A 23,146-nucleotide genomic window follows, 5' to 3' on the forward strand; every position below is an offset into this window, starting at 1 on the left:
TGGCTGGTCCGAAAAGGGTCTGGCGGTCTCGTGGACCACCATCTCTCAGACAGAGAGACAGATCGTGGTTCAGGCTTATGCCTTAAAGGAGCGAATGCCCCCCTTTCCTGTCACGGCACATTTCACCAGGGCGATTGGAACCTCCTGGGCTTTTCGACATCAAGCGCCTGTCTCCCAGGTGTGTAAGGCGGCGACTTGGTCGCCCATTCATGCTTTCACTAAATTTTACAAAGTTGACATGAGCGCATCTTCGGATGCTTGCTGTGGCTGTGTAAGGTTGCAAGTCGCACTTTCATTTAAGTTACAAGGTTGTTGTGAACACATCTTCAGATGCATAAGTTGGCCGCAGGTTTTGCTGGCAGCTGTTTAAGTTGGCAACTCCTCTGTTGAGGAGTTCCTCTTTGTTGTGGGTGAAGTTATTTATTGCTGGTTCCACCCCTCGTTTTTTGACACTGCTTGGGGACATCCCTAAGGTCAAGATTTAAAGGAGCTGTGTCCGTCAATGAATGAAAGAGAAAATAGGATTTTTGTACTCGCCATAAAATCCTTTTTTCTGAAGTTCATTGACGGACACAGCACCCACCCCTCCTATTTATGTCTTACTGCTTTTTGACAAACTGAGCTGCAGGAAGCAGAGTGAGGGGTTATAGCCAGTGGGACTGCCCCCTGGGCAGTGCTGTGCAGTTTTGCTGTTTTTACATATTTTACATGTTCTGTCTAGTCCTCTTCTGAAGGTGGTGATATAACCCTAAGGTCAAAATTTAAAGGAGCTGTGTCCGTCAGTGAACATCAGCCAAAACGGTTTTACGGTGAGTACAAAAATCCTATTTTTTTTACTTTCTGCTATAAAACATGCTCAATAAAAAATCTAATTTCTTCATTAATTTAGGACAATATATATTCTGCTACATATTTTTGGTGAAAAAAAAACCCAAGCGTATAATGGTTTGTGCAAAAGTTATAGCGTCTACAAACTATGGGCTGTTTTTATTTATTTATCTTTTCTTTACTAGTAATGGCAGCGATCAGCGGCTTATAAAGGGACTGCGATATTGTGCTGGACAAGTCTGCCGCACATGTCACTTACTGGCATTTCTTTTTCATACATCATGGGAGTAGTCAGGCTAATATTCATTAACTACTGGGTTTCACTCCATCTCCAGGTGAATGGCCACTGCTAGACCAAATGTCTTCAGACAGGAAGTGATCACCTATATAACCCCCCCCCCCCCCACACAGGAAGCAGTTCCATTTTTTACCAGTGTCTCCAAGGTGGATGGCACAGTTTGTTTGAGCTCTCTGAATCCCAGGTCTCTAGTCTCACAAACGGTTCTTGAATGAATCAAGGGATTGACCGATCGCATCTATTTGATACAGGATTTATATGCTTATATAAATGGTACCCGAGCCTCACAAAGAAGACTCAAGATCCTGCAAGGTTTTGCCTGTAATGCTAACTCCGGGTGCTGGACCCTGCAAAGTGGAATCCTGGACACCACAGTACTTAAGGCATTCCTGCAGGGTACTGTACAGGTCCAAGGGAGGGGACCCTAACATGAAAAGGATACCCAGTCCTTCAAGGTCCTCAAGTGACAGGAACCCACCGTGATAAGTGAAGTTTGGGCTCTTAGTTTCTCAGCTGCCCTGAGGCCTGGACAGGTAAGAGAAACCCCTTTACGTATTGTTGTGGGTTGTCCCAGTGATTGTAACAATCAGTCAAGCTATCTAGAGGCTGGACACCTGTGTGCGGTGACCATATGGGGAAGTTTTGGGCTAGCTGTGGGTGTTTGCAAAGTTTACCTTTTTGGCTTGTGTCTGGGTGTTCCTTACCTGTATTATTAAATAATTTATGTCTGATCCTAGATACAGTTCAAGCAAGAGTATTCTTGCCACCTGTTAGGATCTGTGCCCTGAAGGTTCAGGTGTGTCAGATAAGGGGCACCAGACAACCCTCTATAAGGCTCTGTATGAGTCTTCTAGGGAGGATGGTATCCTCTTTCTAGGCAATGCCCTATGCCCAGTTTCATTCCAGGCTTTTAAAACAAGACATCTTGTTGGCCTGAAACAGAAGAGGACAAGCCCTGGATGATACAATATGCTTATCTCCTCGGGCACGCTTAAGCCTAAACTGGTGGTTGCAGGATCAGAACCTGTGTAAGGGAAAATCCTTTCTCCCAGTAACTTGAAGAGTACTGACTACAGATGCCAGTCTCTAAGGCTGATCCTGCCCTTCAACGTCCTGGAATTATGGGCAGTAGATCTGGCCTTACGGTCCTAGACGGGATGGTGGAGCTTCATGACTGCCCTATCAGGGATCAGTCCAACAATACCACTGCAGTGGCCTATATAATCCACCAAGGCGGTACCAGGAGTCATTCAGCTCTGAAGGAGTTGAACCACATACTAGCCTGGGTGGAGGGACATGTGCCGATTCTATCGGCAGTCCATATCCCGGGAGTAGAGAACTGGAAGGCAGATTATCTCAGCCGCCTCTGCCCGGAGGAATGGTCCCTACACCCAGGGGTGTTCCAGGAAATTTGCCAGCGTTGGGGGATGCCCTGAAATTGACCTATTGCCATCCAGGTTCAGGTCTGGAAGACTTGTATTGTGTGAAGCCAGAAAATGGCATCCCCGGAAATACAGGATTGGGAGAATTCTCTCTTTTCTACAGTCAACTGTGGAAATCAAATTGGATTTGAGTACAATCAGAGGTCAAGTTTCGGCCCTATCAGTATTCTTCCAAAGGCCTTTAGCCTCCCATTCACTGATCCAAACCTTTATGCAGGGGGTAACTCGCTTGCCTCCCACCATTAGGTCACCTATGTGTCCTTGGGACTTGAACTTGGTGTTGTCTGTCTTACAGTAACAGCCATTTGAACCTATCAAGTTAATTCCATTAGACTTGCTGTCACACAAGCTACCCTTTCTAATGACCATCCCCTCAGCTAGAAGGGTGTCCGAGTTGGAGACTCTTTCAAGGCTATTACTCTGGGACGTCCCAGTAGGTAATGAATATTAGCCTGACTCTGTGTCCCATGATGTATGAAAAAGAAGGTAGGATTTTTTTTTCATCATACTTACTTGTAAAATCCTTTTCTTTGAGTACATTATGGGACACAGAAATCCCTCCCCTCTTTTTAGGATTCAGTGCTTGCTACAAAACGGAAGTGCTTCCTGTGTGGGAGGGGTTATATAAGGGGATCACTTCCTGTCTGAAGACCTTTAGTCTACCAGTGTCCTTTCACCCGGAGATGGAGTATAACCCAGTAGGTAATGAATATTAGCCTGACTCTGTGTCCCATGATGTACAGCAAATTTTTTTTTTTTGACACTTTTTGAAGACCAGTGACACTAATACAATGGTCTGTCCTCAAAATATTCACTCTCTCTGTACTAATAACACTGTGTGGGAGGTGCTTTTACTAGGGGGAGGCATTGATCTATGTTCCTGCTTTGCAGGATCAATACCTTCCCTTCTGACAGAACGTCAATCTGCCTTGTTTAAATAGGCCGATCGCTGTTCTGCCTGGGAACTGTGTAATTGGCGGGTGCTGGTAGACATCAAATCCACTGTTCTCCCTGCCTGGTTCCCGCTCTGTGTGATAACAGCAGGAGTGGGTCGCCGCTGGCGTGCAAGCGCCCCAGATCTGAAGTGTCAGATCATGTACCACAGTATATGTATGGTTGGTGGTCCACAAGTGGTTAATGTTGCAAAACATACGGATGGCATTTGTTACAGAAGGATTTCTAAACTTCTGAATGTTCCAGTGAGCACTGTTGGGGCCATACTCTGGAAGTAGAAAGAACATGGAACATCCGCTGTTCACCCTGCTGGGCACCCGCTCTGTGTGATCACAGCAGGTGTGGGTCACCGCTGGCGTGTGCTCATTCCAGATTTAGAAGCATCAGATTATGTACCATGATACCCTACCACAGTATATGTACGGTGGGTGGTCCATAAGTGGGTTAATGTTGCAGAATATACTGATGGCATTTGTTACAGAAGGATTTCTAAACTTCTGAATATTCCAGTGAGCACTGTTGGGGCCATAATCCAGAAGTGGAAAGAAGATAATTTCACCATAAACCGGCCACGACCAGGTGCTTCTTGCAAGATTTCTGACAGAGGAGTGAAAAGCATTATCAGAAGAGTTGTCCAAGAGCCAAGGATCACTTGTGGAGAGCTTCAAAAAGACCTGGACTTAGTAGGTACACTTATTTCATAGAAAACAATAAGTTATTAACTCAACCGCCATGGTCTGAATGCACGCTCACCACCCAAGACTCATTTGTTGAAGAAAAAGCAAGTTTGCTGCACAACATTTAGACAAGCCTGTGAAATACTGGGAGAATAAATAAAAGACCAAATCTCCTGCATGTGAGAGAATTGTGCAGCCAAGAAATCTTCAGTTGATCTGACTCCCACACAGGTTTTGCTGCTACTCATAACCCAAAGGAAAACTGTAAAAGATAAGGAACAGATCCAGCTCTGAGGAAGGGGGGATCCTCTATGAAACACGTCAGATTTTTTGGAAATTCATCTCACATTTGGGACTTGCCCAGCAGACCAGGGCAGTTGGAGTATTTTCTAGGCTTTGTTAGGCCCAAATGATGGCATGTTTGTAAGTATATATTCATAATCTTTTTTTTATAATAAATGGTTGCGCTATGCTGGTGGGCCCTCTGTTTCTTATATTTTACTGGGAGAATATAGTCTGGTTAGATGAGACCAAAATTGAAGTCTTTGGATGCCATAATACACACCATGTTTGGAGGACAATTGGCACTGCACATCAACACAAAAACACCATACCAACAGTAAGGATGAGCTCAGGTGTGTTCACAAACTGCATGTGCAGAGCCCGCCAGGAAGTCAGCACTGCACAACTCTGATCACAGGCAGTGAGACATTTCCCGATATCTGCAGCCGTGCATCAGGACAATGTCTCACTGCTTGTTATTAGCGCTCTGCAGTGCCGACTTTCTGGTTGGCTCTGCACTTGCGGTTTGCGAACACGCCTGAGCTCATCCTTAACCAACAGTGAAGTTTGGAGGTGGGAACATCATGGTGCAGGGTTGTTTTTCAGCATATGGTAATGGAAAAATGTACCAAGACATTCTTGGCAAATGTGCTGCCATCTACTAAGATGATGAAGAAGAAACGAGGATGGACATTTCAGCAAGATAATGATCCCAAACACAAAGCCAAGGAAGCTCTCAGTTGGTTTCCAAGAGAGAAAATAAAGCTGCTAGAATGGCCCAGCCAATCACCTGACTTAAATCCAATGGAAAATCTATGGAAAGAACTAAATATCAGAGTTTATAGAAGAGGCCCACAAAACCTTTGAGATTTGAAGACTGTGTGGAATAATGGGCCAAAATCACACCTGAGCAATGCATGTGGCTAGTTTCTCCATACAGGAGGCATCCTGAAGCTGTCATTACCAACAAAGGATTTTTTTCGAAGTAGTAACCACTTGCAGACCGCCCACCATCATTATACGGTGGCTGTTTGAAGTGGAATACCATTGTTATGGCAGCCGTAACAATCCTCTTCAACGGCAGACGCTCCTCTTTCAGATAAAGGTGGTCTCCGTGGTGGATTGACCACAAGATCACTTTTTTCGGGGGGTAGAGAGCCCCGCCCGCCATGCTTGGGTCATCTCCACTGCTTAGTAGCAGCGGAGACTATCACGTCCGTTCCACCTGTGAGGCTGGTTTCCAAATGAGGGAAAGGTGGCCCCCGCTCGGCTCTATACCTTTGGATGACGAAAGCAATGTCGCTTCCACCCAATGGTCTTAAAGGGAATTTTTTTTTTTTATTGCATTGCTGCAGCTGTCCCCCTGCGTCTCTGCACTGAGAACCAAGCCACTGTACACCGCCGATGTACATGCCGCTCCTTCACTGCTCCAAAGATGCTGCTAGCAGGACTTTTTTTTTACTGTTCTGCTAGGGCACCGCTCCAGTGTGTAAGCCCCCGGGGCTTTCACATTGGAGAGACAGAAACAGCTGTAGACCACATTCCGTCGGAATCTCCGATTGTGTGTACAAGGGCTTTGATTGCAGGTAAGTGGCACACATACTAGTCCATTATGCTTTTACTTTGCAAGGGGAAAAAAAATAAGTAAAACCCATTAGGTTTACCTGTAGGTACAAGTGGTGTAACTAGGTTTACAACCACTTTAAAGCCCCATACACACTATCAATGTTTTTGCTGAGTTTTTCCTTCAGATTTACCAAAACCATATAATATGAGGTCAAACCTTAGGAGTTTCAATTTGTATGCAATCAGGCAGGCCCTTGCACTACATGGTTTTGATAAGCCTGAAGGAAAAACTCAGCAAAAAATTGATAGTGTGAGGTCCTGTCATGCTTTTTTCTATTACAAGGGATGTTTACATTCCTTGTAATCGGAATAAAAGTGACCCAAACCTTTTTTTTTTATATATAAAACTAGATAAAATAAATAAAGGGAAAAAAAACGTTAAAGTGCCCCGTCCCGCCAAGCTCATGCACAGAAGCAGACACATACGAAAGTCACGCCCGCATATGAGAATGGTGTTCTAACCACACATGTCAGGTATTTTCACGATCGTTAAAGCGAGAGCAGTACTTTTAGCACTAGACCTCCTCTGTAACTTAAAACTGGTAACCTGTAGACGTTTTTAAACTTTGCCTATGGAGATTTTTGAGGGTCAAATTTACTCGACACAACATTATCTTTCACAATATAAAAAAAGGCTAACTTTACTGTTGTTTTATTTAAAAAAAAAGTGTATTTTTTACAAAAAATTGCACTTGTAAGACCGCTGCGCAAATACAGTGTGACATAAAGTATTGCAAAAACTGCCATTTTATTCTCTAGGGTGTCTGAAAAAAATATATATATAATGTTTGGGGGTTCTAAGTAATTTTCTAGCAAAAAAAAAAATATTTTAACTTGTAAACACCAAGTCTGAAAAAATAGGCTTGGTCCTTAACCACTTCAATACCAGGCACTTTCGCCCCTTCCTGCCCGGGACAATTTCAGCTTTCATCGCTGTCGCATTTTGAATGACAATTGCACGCGCCGGCTTGTTATCCTGATCACGTCATATGACGTCCGATCAGGATAACTAAACCACTTTGCCGCCATCATATTGCTTTATATGGTGCACGACAAGTGGTTAACTAGTTACATAAATTTTAGTTAGCATGTTCAATACTTTTTCCCTGTGTCATTAAATATTTTTTTTACACATAACTTGCTCGTTTTAGTTTCTTGTATGGATTGCATGAATTGTTATAGTGAAAATGTCATGTCAATAGCACCTTTAGAAATCTATTTACCTAGAAAAATAGTAATGTGTTCAATACTTATTTTACCCTCTGTATTTCATTTTTAGCATGCATTTTAGACATATGGAGGTATAAGAGCCCCATAATTAGCAGGGTAGCTAGTTTCCAGGCTGTCATTGACTTCAATGCTGTCTGAGTCACTGTCACTAGAACAAAGATTGAAAGAAAGAAAGAACAAGTATACATAGTTCTTACAATTGTCTGACAAACATTTACAGCATACTTGTTTGAGGCCTATGACTTAGTGTTACTAAAACCAGGACCCTGCATTCACTATGACTGGTCCCCCACAGTACACAGAACATGGAAATACAATTATTTTAGTAACTATAAACTGCTGAACACCTTTTCTCATCAGCAGTATATAGCAGTCTTATGACTTCTATCAGTGTCTGTTTAAAGCCTGTAGGATGAGTTTTCATTCTACTCTGACTGTCCTATGAAGCTGCAGGACCCCTGAACCTCTGTCTGGACAGTGCCGATTGGCCCTGTGCTAATCCCATGCACCCTTCCAAGAAAATAAAAAACTCTCTAGCAATACACACCAAACTGGGCATGTGCAGAGTGACTCCCAGGCTCTGAACTATAAGGAGATGGATTGGGGACAGTGGCATGCTTTAATGCATATACAGACGGAATTTACTGTTCAGTATGTTTAAAGTGTTACTAAACCCTTAAGTAAACCCTTAAGTAAGACCCAGGCAGACATCTAGCATTTTCAGAAGGAGGCCTGGGATGACAGCCATCACGCTATTACATTGAGTCACTGGCCTCAACGCAGTTGCAACACAAGCTAGCAAATAGATACTGTGTTTTTGTGCTTAGACTCTTGAACCTGCTACTGGGGCAAAAATCCAATCTACTTTGAAATCTTTAATAAGCAAGTGACTATTTTTTCCTTCAAGGCATTAATCGATATGCTTATAATTGAAAAATAAAGTCAAACTGTGATCAAATATACCAACATTATAAATGTTATTTGGAAAGATCTTTGAACGGGGATGTTGTGCATGCCTGATTTATTCAAAATGACTTGAAAATGACATGCTAGTTTTGTTGGCCCTTTTTTCTATGCTGTACCTTAATGTAATGATTCTTACAAGGTGATGTGTTCTCATTTTTCCTTTAGCCAACTCAAACAGTGATGCCAGGTCAAGTAATGAGAGTAACAACTGGTGCTCCAATTCCATGTGGTGCTGATGCAGTAGTACAAGTGGAGGATACTGAGCTCATTAGAGAATCAGATGACGTAAGTAAATGTGTATCTCATTCTATTCCTCAAAATGATTTTGTCTTTGGTGCAATAGACACATCTGCAGCACCACACAATTCATACCACATATCAAGCATATTTTTGTCATGTCAAGAGATAGGATTGATTATTTCTTTTATTCAAGTTGGTCGAAATGTTTTCATCTTTTTTCACTTGAATTTTGTCTGCATCGCTTATCTTGAATTAAAAACATTTTATTTTACAGGGAACAGAAGAACTGGAAGTTCGTATATTGGTGCAGGCTCGTCCAGGGCAAGATATAAGGTGATCTTGAAATATTAATTATTTTACAAATATAATTCTTATCGTCTCCTATCCCTGGACCCTTTCCTCAGCAACCTTCCCAAAATCTTAGGCCTCATACACACGGACGTTCTAAAAAAAAATGGGCTGTAAAGCTAGTAACAACGCCTGGAAAAAAGCAGTGTTAAAAACGCGATTTGATTTGGCGTCAATGCGCGTTTAACGTAGTTTGTAAGTGTTAACACTAAGGTTGTTTGTTTTTTTTTAATCCCTCTGCTAATTTTCACTCCCAGATTTCCCACAGTGCCAAGTAAAAGGAATAAACAACGTGCGATATCATTTCATGGGGCCATTTTGGTTGGAGGGAGAGGAGAGAGATAGTCTGTGTGAGTTTGTTTGAGTATTTGTGGAGTTTTTGCTATTTTGTGTTTTCCTCAGATTTTTGCATTATGGGTCCTGTTGTGCAAAAGATTGAAGCAATCCTGCTTATTATCTTGCTGAGGATTCGTAGAAGAAGACAGTTGGAGGAGGATAGAAGCAGTAGACAACGTCGTTTCTGGACCCATTCACTGATATCCCAATAGCTGTCAGTGGGGTACTTCACCCAGATGTATGCAGAACTGCACATACACCAGGAAAAGTTTTACAACTTTACTAGGATTTTCCCCAATCGTCTTTCAGGACAGCCACCTTTGAGAGACACTGGCTCCTCCCCTCTTAGGAAACACCGCCTTCATTTTCATGATTTAAGCCTCCTCCTCCCTTCGTTCCTCAGTTATGGTGTTTCCTCCGGTGGGGAGACACCGCTAAGGAACCTTAGCTGAATCAGTTGGAGAGACTGAAGCTATCCGAGCGGAGCTCTGGCCCCACTCGGCAGTCCGATCGTCTATCGGTCTACTCTCGGCAGTCCGGCCAGCTGGTAAGCTGAATTTTCGTACTGACCATACACTCTAAACTTTGCTTGGGGAAAGCAGGACGTTTTTAGAGGCTCATCCCTTCGTTCGCCCAGGAGGGTGCTTCAACGGGATAGGCAGTCCGGTCAGCTGGGGAGCTGAATTTTTGGACTGTCCATACATTCTAAACTTCGCTTGGGGAAAGCAGGAAGTTTTTAGAGGCTCATCCCTTCGTTCGCCCGCAGGAGGGTGCTTCAACAGGGATAGGCAGTCCGGTCGGCTGGGGAGCTGAACTCTGTACTGACCTTTTTTACATGCACTCTAATCTTCGCTTGGGGAAAGCAGGAAGTTTTAGGGAGGTCCATCCATTCGTTTTCGCCCAGTGGGGCGCTGCAACAGGACGTCCTAGGTCCCCCTGTGTTTGCAGTCGGGTTGGATCTGGAGGCCGGACCAGATGACGGGCGACGTCAGTTCTGGTGGGGGCGGACGTCTTCGTTGAACCCGTGTCTTCCGGTTCCGGACGCGGACGGAAGGAGGACCAAGCGTTCGGCTGGTGCAGCCTCTCTTCTAAGTTGCACAGGTAGCTTTGGAGGCACGTTCGTACCACTCTTCCTCAACAGGAGAATGTCCGAAGCAGTGGCTTCAGGAGCTCCAGGAGTAACGGCACCAGCCACTCAAAGGTAAAAGCCCTGGCGAGGGGTTCCCTTACCTTACAACCAGTAGCTCCACTGGTGTTTTTTCCCCCTAGGTGGTCGGGGGGAAGGGCAGTGCGTCTGGGATCCAGATGGAGATTGATCCTAGGGGAGGGCACTCCCGGTGGTCCTCTTAAGTAGTGCTGGTGTTTCTTTTTTAGGATTTTATGCTGCTCTTTTATCTCTATGTCTCAGAAGCCTACGGCCACATCACCCTGAATGCGCTCGATATCATCTGATCTCGGATGCTAAGCAGGGTCGGGCCTGGTTAGTACCTGGATGGGAGACCGCCTGGGAATACCAGGTGCCGTAGGGGACATGAGCAAATCTCCCCTTGGTTCTAGGAGGGAGCATCCTTCATATAGAGCCTCTTTGGGGGAATCCCTGGTTCAGGGCACTTGGTAAAGAGTGTATTGAAGCCCCGGATAGCTCAGTCAGACCTTTAACCTAAGGGTTCAGGGTCAGGTCCCTGTTTGAGCGCCATCAGGAAACAGGCAGCAGAACACGGTGCATATCTGGCGGCTTCTGTGAAAGTTCCAGTGGCCTCAGCTCCAGAGCACTCTTTCACCAGCACAGCAGAGTGTTCCACCTAACCCGATGGATGTTCCTCCTGCAGGTTAAGGGAGAGTCTAGAGGGTTCCAGAGAGGAAGTTGAGGAAGAAGTTGACAGTGCCGTCTCAGACTCCCAGGGGAATCTGATGGTGAGGGCTTGGGTGGGGAGCCCAAAAGAACCTCACGATGTAAACTTCCCCCTGGATGAAGTGGATAAGCTCTTGGGAGCTATTCATACCACTTTAGGCATACAAGAGAAAAAGAAGGCATTGTCACCCCACAATCAGATGTACTAGGGCCTGGGGGAAGCGGGTGTTCCCGGTTCATGGCGTCTTGATCGATGCCATCAGAAATGGCGGCGTCCCGAAGGAAAACCTTTCTTTTCTGGTGCATTAAAACAAAGGTTTTTTCTTGGGCGGAAGAGGAAGCTCTTGTCTGGAATAAAATCTCCCAGGTTAGAGGCTACCTTTCTTCAGATGTCCAGGCATACTGACCTGTCCTCGGGGACATGGGAATACTCTCAGACCCTATGGTTTGAAATGATGGACTCACTTCTGAAGGATGCATGGATTTTTTTCTCTTAAGAAAATATCTAAGCCTGCCATAGCGGCCACAGGGGTGGCTCATAATATGAAGTGTCGGCTTAGCCAGATTAATGCATGAAGCAATGACGGCAGAGGAGACTTTCTATCCTCCTTTCCCACGCTGCTTAAGGAGTTGGCATACGCTGCTTCGATTCAATCCAGGCGAATGTATGCAAGATCTTCGGCTCTGACCAACTCAGCCTGGAGGGCCTTAAGGCTGAAGACATGGCAGAGGGTCAAGGCGTCCAATGCAAAAGCTCTGTGTAATCCTTTTTTACTGGAGACCTGCTGTTTTTGGCCAGGTCTTGAAGCAGTGCGAGATCGCACGGCTGATAAGATAAAGGCCGTTTCCCTTAAGAGGAAATATATAAAAAGGGGCCTTCCTCCCCCAGTGGGAGATGTTAGAGGAACAGGAAGTGGTAATACAGGTCCCAGCAGGATAGATAGGAAGGGCTCCTATTCTCACATTTTTGTGGTTCACAAGCCTTTGGAAAAAGTTCAGGCTCATCCTGAACCTGAAGCGTCTGTGTGTCTTAGTCACCTACAGACGGCTTTCGTTGGTTTTGGTCACTGGGTGAGGGCACCTCCTCCACCAAAACTGTTTCAGGGCATGGATAGTAAGGATGCATGCCTGCATATTCCCATCGCAGAGAACCACCAGCGTTTCCTTAGTCTGGCAGTGATAACTTCTGTAGGGGTGCTACACCTTCAGTTCAAAACAGGACGGGGACTCCTGGCTTCCCTTTTGGGCTATCCCTTTCCCCCTCGTATCTTCACCAAAGTGATGGTAGAAGTTCTGGCATTCCTGCGTCTCAGGGGAGTCTCGGTGATCGTGTGTCTTGACGATCTTCTCCTGTTTGTACCTTCTCTGGCACAGTCGATTTGGGATCCACAGGTAACAAAAGACCTGTTGGTGAGCCTGGGTTGGCCTCTGATCCTAGAGAAACCCAACCTAAATTCCTTACCGGGGGGTCACCTTCCTGGGGTAGGTGCTGGGCTCAACAGAACAAAAGGTCTTCCCCCCTTGGAGAAGATCCAGAAGATAGACAAAGCACTGTTGTTTTCTCCAGGGCAACCGTCAAAAACTCAAGCAGGTTGAGTTTACTGACAGCCACGCTCCTAGCAGTTCAGTGGACGGGGTCATGTTACCGTCCTCTGCAAACTATTTATCTTGAAGGTTTGGGACCACAGTCAGGGGTCTTGGGACTTTTTGGTTTCGGTTCCAACTCAGGTAAAGAGGTCCCTTTGGGAAAGGGAGCACGTTTGTTACAAGACCTAGAATGGAGTTTGCCAGTATCCAGGGTAGTTACAACCGATACGAATGGCTTAGGTTGGGGTACACACCTAGACTGCTGTTTGGTACAGGGTACCTGGGAGAGGAAGGAATCTAAGAGATCCTCAAATTGGAGGGAGTTGAGAACAGTAGATCTGGTTCTCAGGACCTTTCAGAGAGTTCTCTGGAGACTTCATGTAAGAGTCATGGAAACAATCCCTTGGCAGTGGCTTACATCGACAGGACGGGGACTCCTGGAGCGGATCCTTATGGGTCCTAGCGAAGGCCATCCTCAGATGGCCCGAATATTAAAATCCTGTCTTTCCAGTGATCTGTTTGAAAGGAGAGCAAATTCTGATATTAGATTTCCTCAGAGCAACCAGGTTCTCAAGCAGGAGGTTTTTCGAACGGATCACCCAGAGTTGGGGGATTCCTTGGATAGACCTCTTTTTTTCTCAAGGGAAAACGCAAAGGAAGCCATCTCCTGTTCCATGAACAGGGGAGAGGGGAGGTCGGGAGCAGACATACTAAAGCACAGAGTTAGGGTTTCTCTAAGTGCTATTCTTTCTCCCCTCCCGTTCTGATTCCTGCAGGGTCAGGGAAGTTTTCAGGTGGAGATTACTACCTGTTTTCTAATCACACCTCTTGGGCCCAGGAGGCCGTGGTTCTCCATTCTGAAGGGCCTGTCAGTGGAATCCCCCCGGGTTTTCCCGGTCTAAGAGTGTCTCCTTTCCCAGGGTCCAATCTGCGGTCCCCAGGTGGATCCTTGCAGCTTGGCTACTGAGAAGGAATTGCCGAAGGGCAAAGGGGTCTCAGACTGTTTAATAGCCACTCTTCTGAATTGCAGGTAAATAGAAACTCAGACCATTTTCTTGAAGGTATGGAGGCGGTTCAACAGCTGGTGCTCAGAGAACTCCTTCAATGTGCACAGCCTTGTAGCCGTTCCAGAGTTCCTGCAGTCAGGGGCAGATAAAGGTTTAGCCCCATAAACATTAAAGAGTCAGGTTTTCGCTTTTAGCGTATTCCTGGAAGGGCATTTAATATCAGACCTTGGTATAGTAAGGTTCTTAGAGCCTTAAGTAGGCAAAGACCAAGCCTTTGGTCGTCCCCTCCCCAGTCGGGGTCGCTCATTAGTTTTACAGGTTCTCACAAAGAACCTTTTCAGCAATTAGAATCTGGCTTGTTATGGTTGATTACTCTCAAAACTGTTTTTTTGTGGCGATCACTACGGCAGGGAAAGTGAGTAAACTCAAAACCCTTTCTGTTAGGGCACTCCCTTTCCAGACCATTCAGTTTTTAGGACCATTCTGGCCTTTTTACCTAATGGTAGTCTCTAATCCTCAGAGAGTCCGAGAGATTATGCTGCCTATTTTTCGTTCAAAACCAGTGAGAGAACAGGAACACATCTTATTGGACGTTAGAAGATGTGTCCTTCATTATTTTGGTGGCACAAAGTCAGTTCAGGAAGTCTAATTTAATTTTAGTGTTACTTCCAAGGGCTAGGAAGGGTTCCAAAGCCTTTAGACGTACGCTAACCAGATGGTTAAGGTCAGCCATTGGGCAGACTTGTGTGGTTGGGGTATTAAAGCCTCCAGTTAGAATTAAAGCACACTCAGCCAGGACAGCGGCAACTCCGCAGACAAAGTGGGCTGGTGCGTCTCCTGAACAGATCTGTAGAGCCGCAACGTGGTTCAAGTTTTCTACGTTCGTGAAGCGCTATAGATTGGATCTTCTCTCAGCCAAAGACCAAGCCCTTTGGTCACAAGGTGCTGCAAGCAGTAGGTCCCACCCTAAGACAAGGTACTCGCTTATCCTCTCAAAGGTGGCTGTCCTGAAAGACGATTGGGGAAAAATGGAATTACGTACTGGTAATGTCCTTTTCCAGGAGTCTTTCAGGACAGCACCGGTTCCCACCCAAGTTTTTTGCAGATCATCGGGAACTCATCACATGAGACCGTCAGGTAAGACTAAAAGTTTATCTGTTTGACGTGTTCTTGTGTCTCCCCAGTTGGCCGGAGGTACTCTGGAAGAACTGAGGAACGAAGGGAGGAGGAGGCTTAAATCATGAAAATGAAGGCGGTGTTTCCTAAGAGGGGAGGAGCCAGTGTCTCTCAAAGGTGGCTGTCCTGAAAGACTCCTGGAAAAGGACATTACCGGTACGTAATTCCATTTTTTGTGACGCTGTTTGATGAGCTCTTGGAGAGACTCCAGCCACAATTGACCAGGATGGGCACTGTCATGCGTCACTCTGTGTCACTGGAGGAACGGCTGTGTGTGACACTGAGGTAAGTGAAATAAGTACTCATATGAGATAAAGGGTAAGGGTTAGGTTTTAGAGAATAGGAATAGTGGTAGGATTTATGGGTTATGAGATAAGGTTGGGGGGTAGGGTTTAGGGAATAGTGGGTTGGGTTTAGGCAATTGAAGTTTGGGGTTAAGGGGTAAGGGTTAGAATTAAGTATGTTTTAGTGGGTTGAGGTTAGGGGTAGGACTTTTTATTCGTATGCTGTTTTAATTCAATATCATGTGTTGCAATGTGGGAGGATACACATGACTCAGTCATGTAGGAGCCGACCAAAGAAATCTGGGAGTCTGTTGTGGATGGATTTTGGGAAAAAACACAATTTCCTAATTACATCAGTGCCCTGGATGGTAAACACATCAGGGTGAAGAAGCCTCCCCACTCCGGATCATCGTATTTTAATTATAAGAAATATTTTTCTGTGGTACTCCTGGCATTGACTGATGGCCATCTAAAATTCCTTGCCGTGGATGTGGGAGCTTACGGCAGCCAAGGTGACTCCCGCACATTCAGAGAGTCGTCTTTCGGATGTCGTCTGCATGAGGGACGCCTCAACATACCAGCCAGTAGGCCTCTACCCTGAACTGATGAACCAAGTTTGCCAATACTGATAGTTGCAGATGAGGCTTTTGGATTGACTGAAAACCTTATGAGGCCATATAGTGGATATAGTGGAGCCATGAACAAAGAATTTTCAATTATAGGCTCAGCCGTGCACGCCATTGGAGTCTTGACTGCCAAATGGAGGGTTTTGCTGTCCTCCATGGAACTGGATGTGGAGAATGCAATCAAGGTGATCCTAGCATGCTGCGTGCTTCATAATCTTCAGAGGAATAATGATAGGAGCAATGTGGAACCGGAACCCAGCAACCCAACACGTTGTGTTCAATTTATGGACTTGCGGTCAACAGCACGGGTCATGACAATCCGCAACCAATTTGCCCAGTATTTTGTATCTACTGATGGAGAGGTGTCATGGCAAGATGATCATATTTAAAAAACAATGTTGACACAGAATAAATCAGCTTGGATTTTGGTCTTTTTAATAAAACATCATATTCATGTTACTGCTCTTTGTGTCCATGTTTCTGCTTTTGTTCCTGCCGCACTACCTGCAGCAGTGCAAGCACCCTGTTCTCAGTCTCAGAAACAAATTCGCCCACACTCTGCCACTGGTTACGACTATGCCCAGGGCCACGGACACCTCCACGACCATGCACCTCCCCGTGTTGTCTGACGCTGGATTCCTGCAAAAGAAAACAATATATACATTTGCAGGCATGTAGGTAGATAGACAGACATAGACAGACATAGTCTGACGTAGACAGGCTGACATAATGGATGGACGGTTACCTCATGTTTTATCTCCTCAGCTTGGCTTTCAACACTGCTATTGGGGGGAGATGTGTGGGCTGAGCTGTCCGTGGCACTGGGGGTGGGTCTGTCCACTGCCCGAACTTCCCCTGCCTCCTCTCCTCTCTCGCCAATATTGAATATCGTCCTACAAAGAATAGAATTAAATAGTTAGTTGACATTATACATAGAAAATGCATATTGCCTGCAAAGAAATGCACAGTGTTAATTAAATGCACAGGGTTAATTATATAAAAAAACACAATAACTTACTCTCTGGTGCTGTTGATCATCGCTTGCCTTACGAACGCCAGCTTTTGGTAGTAGACATGCGGCTTCCTTTTGGGGACTGGGGCTCTGGACCGGGCTGATTTTTCATCTTCAGTGAGGTCCCTCCTCACACGCATGCAGAGGAATTTCCAATGCCGCTGAAGGACTTTGCCTAAGAATAGTGGACAAGAATATAAAAGTGGAAAGGAAAAGGTTAATTTATGCATTCTACATTTATTACATTACAGAACAAACAGATCATGCATTCCATGAACATAGACTTGTTTGTTTTTCGAGTACCATGTGACATATCTTCCCACCCTGGGGTGATTGATGCGCTTATCTCCATGATTCTTTAAAATGTGGTATCCATGCTGTGGGTGACCAAGGTCCCACAGCTTTAATGAGAGATGGTTGTGACACAGAGCTGGTCATGCCTGTTCCTCCTCTTTCTATTTCCCACAATCCACCAAGTGTGCAAGGGACTTTTGGGTAATTACACACAGGAATATCCTGTTTTTCCTTACATACAGTGACCAATCCAATAATAAACATTTTTACAGCTTAAAAACACTGACACTAACGTTGGTATAGCACTAATGCATGTTTTTGAGTCAGCTTCAAAAGAGATCTAGCGCTGGAGCCTCTGAAGGCACTGGTCCTTGGTTTGTTTTGGAGCTTAAAAACGACCAGGCCTGTTACGGTTCAAAAACGCCATGGTGTGTATGAGCCCATTGAATAACATGGAGTGGCGTTCTTAACCACTTGCCCACCGCCTTGCGCCGATATACTTTGGCAGAAGGACTCGTACAGGCAAACTAACGTACCTGTATGTTGCCCTTTAAGAGGCGGCGTGCGCTTTCTGGCGGCAAGCTTCATGAGTAGGGTCGTGGGTCCCGTGGACTTGATCGCTGCGGGGATTCCCGCGATCATCTCACGGGGAGGAAGAACTAGTGACTGCCTAGAGAAAGGGTCACTGATCTCTGCTCGCTGTGATCGGGAGCAAAGATCAGTGAGGTGTCACATGTAGCCACGCCCCCCACCGTTAAAAACACTCCCCAGGGCACACTTAACCCATACACTGCCTCCTAGGGGTTAGCCCCTTCACTGCCACTGTCATTTACACAGGAATCAGTACATTTGTATAGCACTGATTGCCATTTAAATGACTCGATAAAAATCGCTGATCGCCATCATTACTAGTAAAAAAATAAAAATTATTAATAAAAATGCCATAAAACGATCCCCTATTTTGTAAACGCTATAACTTTTACGCAAACCAATCAATATACACTTATTGCAATTTTTTTTTACCAAAAATATGTAGAATACGTATCGGCCTAAACTGAGGAAAAAAAAAGTTTTTTCTCCAATCATCTTCCAGGACAGCACACCTGAGAGATGACTGGTCCACCTGACAGGAAACACAATCAACAAGTTTAAAAGTTCCCACCCCTCCCTCAGACCCTCAGTTCTTGATTGTGTTTCCCACAGGATGGCAGCGAAACCAAGTTTCTCCTTTTTTGTTTTTTTCTGAGGGGTCTGGGACCCCGTTTTTCTCTAAACAGGATTATTTTCCCTGGGACTCAGACAGACAGGGTCTGTGATGGTCTCGTGTAACCCCCAGGGGCACCTGGGGGGGACAGGGTAATCCTCACTCAAGGTCTTTCCTCAGGAAAGCCTTGTTTTCAGCCGCAAGGGACAGGGGAGTTGTCCTAATCGTGCTGCTCCCCATTTGTGTTTGTGCCTTACCTAGAACTGTGTTCGTTGGTGGAGGCGGTGAGCTGCATCTTTCCAAGCAGTGCTGAACGCGGATGGCGTGCGTTCCAGCACTACTGCGCATGTCCGGAAGTTCGTCGAAAGACGCGTCACTTCCGGGCATCGAGTTTCCAGATAGAGGAGATCTCGCTGGGTCTGGACGCCGGCGTGCGTTCCAGCATCACTGCGCAAGACCGGAAGTCCGGCGGGAGGGCCCGACGTCATTTCCGGGAGACGGACCTCCAAAAAATGGCGCCAATCAGCGGTCATTTAAACGGCAGAGGGTGCAGTGGAAAGCACCCAGGCAGCATTTCTGGTGAAGCGCTTCATGCATTGCAGCATCTCCAAGACAAACAAGGGGAACGCTCAAGACAGCACCTGATCCAGCGATCCTGCAGGGCAGCTAAATCGCTATGGAAGTGGAAGGTCCGTCTGAGCAAACAGCCATTGAGGTCGCCACAGGGGGTGAGTGATCCAGCTGTGTTTTGTAGGGGCAGGGTACTCTGAGGCAGACCCCCCTTGCCCCTTTAGGACATGAGTAGCTAATTGTTTATTTTTTACTGTTTCCAGGGACTGAAGGCTCTACCCAGGGGTCAGCCTGTAGGTCTAAAGGAAAGGCTACTTCGAAGTCCAGGCGTTGTGGTTATTGTAATTCTAAATTAGCACAAGACCACAGCAAGCCTTTCTGCGATAGATGTATCTTTAAGCTCGCAGGCAAGGAGACCGCCCAAGTTGTGAAAGAATGTAGGGCCTTACAGTCAGAGATGTTAGCCACCCTCCAGTCTTTCCAAACTACTCTGTTGAAGAGTCAGGATGAGGGTCCTTCTGGGAGAGAGACCCCTCATTCACAGGAAAACTGTACCACATCTTATACGGAAAGTTCCCAGGGCCAGGTCTCCCTGTTGTCTGAGGTGGAGGAAGGTCAGGTCCCAGATTTTAGTACTGGGGAGGAAGATTCAGACCAGGATAGCCAGGGGGAGGCTAAGCCTAGGGAACTCTTGTTCTCGACTGAGGACATGGAAGGCCTATTAAAGGCCATTTATACCTCAGAAGATATCCAGGTCCCCTCTGCACATAGGGTGTATAGGGGCCTAGGATAGGGTGTATAGGGGCCTAGGAAGGTTACAGGCCAGAACCTTTCCCATCCACCAGTCTCTGAAGGATATAGTCCTCAGAGAATGGAAGGAACCTGAACGTAAGCTTCTCAAACTGAAAGCTTGGAAGAGAAGGTGTCCCTTTAAGGATATGGAGGAGCAGAAATTTTTTAAAACTCCTCGTTTGGATGCAGCCCTAGCACAGGTGTCTAAGAGGTCTGATTTATCCTTCGAAGACTCTGGAAACATCCAGGATCAGATGGATAAAAAGTCTGAGACATTACTCAAAAGGGCCTGGGAGGCGAATGGCGCCGGCCCTAGCCTCCGCCTGTGTAGCCAGAAATGCAGACGCCTGGCTTGGCAGATTGATGGATCACGTCTCCCAGGGTAAGGAGACTAAAGAAATTGTAGACTCGCTGGAGGTAATCAGTCGAGCGGTAGCGTATGTGGCAGATGCAGCGGTGGAGACTGTTAGGACCACAGCTAAGTCAGCAGCACTTCTAAACTCCACCAGGAGGGCCCTATGGGTAAAGACCTGGGATGGAGATTTCACTTCCAAGTCTCGCTTATGCGGCATTCCCTTTGAGGGCTCCCTGTTGTTTGGGTCAGGGCTAGATCATATCCTGTCCCAGTCTACTGAAAAGGGAAAAGAAGTTCCCTGTGAGGCCCAAGAGGGAAAGGGGTAAGAGATTTTTTTCGAGGCCCCCACTCAGACTCATCATAAGGGGAAAGTTGAACAGAGGAAGAAGTGGAACCTTGGAAAGGGGAAAGAAAAAAGTGCAATTCTTTTCTCCAGTTCCGGAGCCTCTCCGAAAGAAGGCAAATGACCACACCGTAAGGGTAGGCGCAAGACTCAGCGACTTCCTTCCCCAGTGGGAAAGGATTACACAGTCCATATATTTTAAATCTTTTAAAGGAGGGGTACAGACTGGAATTTCAGAGTCTTCCCCCACAGAATTTTCTTATTACCTTTCTTCCCAGGGACCCAGCCAGGGCAGAGGGGTTACTGGGAAATTTAAAGGAGCTGGCAGAGCAAGGGGTTATTGCTCCAGTACCAGCCAGTCAGTTGTCCCAGGGTTTTTACTCACACGTGTTTGTGGTTCCAAAACCCTCAGGCAGATTTCGGTTAATAATAAATTTGAGAGGACTCAACCGTTACTTCCCAAGAGGTTCAGAATGGAGAGTATTTATTCAGTAAGAAAACATCTTCAGGCAGGAGTCTTTATGGTCACTCTGGACCTGAAGGACGCATATCTACACGTACCCATTGCTCCCGAACACCAGAAGTACCTACGCTTCGCAGTATGCATACAGCAGAAGGTACAACACTGGCAGTTCAGAGCTCTTCCCTTTGGGCTGGCGGCAAGCCCAAGGGTATTCACAAAGGTGATGGCCGAAGTCGTAGCATACCTACACCTGCAGGGGATAGGGTTAATAGCCTACCTGGACGACTTGCTGATCTACAGTGTGGATGAGAGGCAAGCGGTGATAGACAGAGACATCATGTTAGAGACTCTGGAGACCTTGGGCTGGATGGTCAGTCGGGAGAAGTCCTCACTGACGCCATCTCAATCCAAACTATACCTAGGCTACCTGTTAGACTCGCAGGCACAGAGGGTATTCCTACCAATAGAAAAGGTAGTGAAGGTCCAGAATGCGGTTGTCACCCTTCTTGAAAGAGGAGAAGCCTCTCTGAGCTATGAGTCCGCTGGGTCTCATGACCGCCTGCATACCGGCAGTAACCTGGGCACAACTACTTTCTCGGCAGCTTCAGGCCTTCCTACTTGCCTCATGGGGAGGAAAAAGAGAAACATTGGAGAGGAGAGTGTCCCTCACAGAGGAGGTCTCTCTCTCTCTCTGCAGTGGTGGCTCGACCCACACAATCTGTTGAAAGGTCGCCCCTGGTCCCAGGTAGACCCATTGGTCTTGACCATGGACGCCAGCGCTTGGGGGGCTCATCTGGGAGACCGATATATCCAGGGGTCCTGGAACCGCAGCCAAGCCAGGGAATCCTCCAATTTCAGGGAGCTTCTGGCAGTAGGCAAAGCCCTAGACTATTTCCAAGAGCAGCTGCAGGACAGAGAGGTTCAGGTCCTCTCAGACAACCTGGTCACGGTTGCATACCTAAACCACCAAGGAGGGACAAGGCTGGGCGAACTGAGGGAGTTAGCACAACAGATCCTTGGGGAAGCAGAAAAGAATGTCCTTTCACTGTCAGCGATTCATATAAAAGGCTCGCGCAATCTGCAGGCAGATTTCCTAAGCAGACAGCCCATCCTTCAGGGAGAATGGAGATTGAGCAAAGGAATCTTCTTCCTGGTGTGCAGACATTTTGGCAAGCCAGAAATAGATTTGTTCGCTTCCCGGAGGAATGCGAAGGTCCACAGGTTTTTCTCCCTTTACAAGGATCAAGAAGCAGAAGGGATAGATGCTCTTGTACAGGGGTGGGATTTCAGGCTGGCTTATGCCTTTTCCCCACTGGTACTCCTTCCCAGAGTTCTACAGAAGTTAACCTACTCAAGCACAGACCTGGTGCTGATAGCACCCTGGTGGCCCAAGAGGGTTTGGTTTCCCACCATTCAGAGTCTCTCGGTAGCTCCCCCGCTGCATCTGCCGGTGCAACAAGGTCTGCTCAGTCAGGGTCCAGTCTTTCACCCCGAACCGGGACGTCTCTCTCTGACAGCATGGCTATTGAGAGGGAAATACTCCGTGACAGGGGCTGTTCGGAGAGAGTGATAGACACTCTTCTCCTCAGTAGGAAAGGCGTCACCAGAAAAATGTATGCAGTCTAAGGAGGGGGCTCTCCAGATGATACCTACCATCCTAGACTTTCTTCAAGAGGGGGTGGACCAGGGTTTGGCAGTCAGCACCCTCAAAGTCCAGGTGGCAGCCCTGTCCGTGTTTTTTGACAGGGAGCTAGGACAAGAACCACTGATAAAAAGATTTTTGTTGGCCAGGGAAAGGGTAGTCCCAGTCAGGTCGGTCAGTTGCCCTCCATGGGACCTGTCCCTGGTATTAGATGCCCTAACAAAGGGGCCTTTTGAGCCGGTGACTCAAATTTTTGTTAGACTTTTATCATTTAAGTTGGCCTTCCTTCTGGCTATCACTACGGCCAGAATGGTGGGTGATATACAGGCTCTTTCAATTAAAGAACCGTTTTTACGTATCCTAGAGGATAGGGTAATCCTCACTCAGGATCCCCCTTATTTGCCAAAAGTGGCTTCGTTATTTCACAGGAGATTATTCTCCCGTCCTTTTGCCAGAATCCCAAGAATAAGGAAGGTTCCATTTCTTAGATGTCAGGCGCTGTCTCCTAGTCTATTTAGAAAGGGTGAGAGACTTTAGGAGGTCCAGTCACTTATTGATCACCTTCTCAGGGAAGAGAAAGGGTCTACAAGCCTCTAAGGCAACGATGGCTAGATGGGTCAGACAAACCATATCTATTGCTTATAGGCAGGCAGGTAAACCAGTGCCAGCCCGCCTTAAGGCGCATTCAACCAGATCCCTGGCAACCTCCTGG

The 23,146-nt window shown here is 46.4% G+C and overlaps 1 protein-coding gene and 1 pseudogene across 26 annotated transcripts in view; both read left to right on the forward strand.

The window, feature by feature from the left end:
• The window catches only part of GPHN (gephyrin), a 935,903-nt gene that overhangs the window by 831,200 nt on the left and 81,557 nt on the right, over positions 1 to 23,146 (forward strand). For all 26 annotated transcript variants that reach the window (XM_077464979.1, XM_077464987.1, XM_077464985.1 and 23 more), the window contains 2 exons: positions 8,469 to 8,588; positions 8,818 to 8,876. In XM_077464979.1, coding sequence (XP_077321105.1) covers positions 8,469 to 8,588; positions 8,818 to 8,876 — 179 coding nt within the window. The remainder of the gene's footprint in view (positions 1 to 8,468; positions 8,589 to 8,817; positions 8,877 to 23,146) is intronic.
• Positions 10,638 to 10,756, forward strand: LOC143943851 (5S ribosomal RNA; annotated as a pseudogene).

Source organism: Lithobates pipiens, unplaced genomic scaffold (assembly GCF_037356315.1).
Source record: "Lithobates pipiens isolate NorthernLeopardFrog02 unplaced genomic scaffold, aLitPip1_a1.2 Scaffold_30, whole genome shotgun sequence".
NCBI classification, from domain to species: domain Eukaryota; kingdom Metazoa; phylum Chordata; class Amphibia; order Anura; family Ranidae; genus Lithobates; species Lithobates pipiens.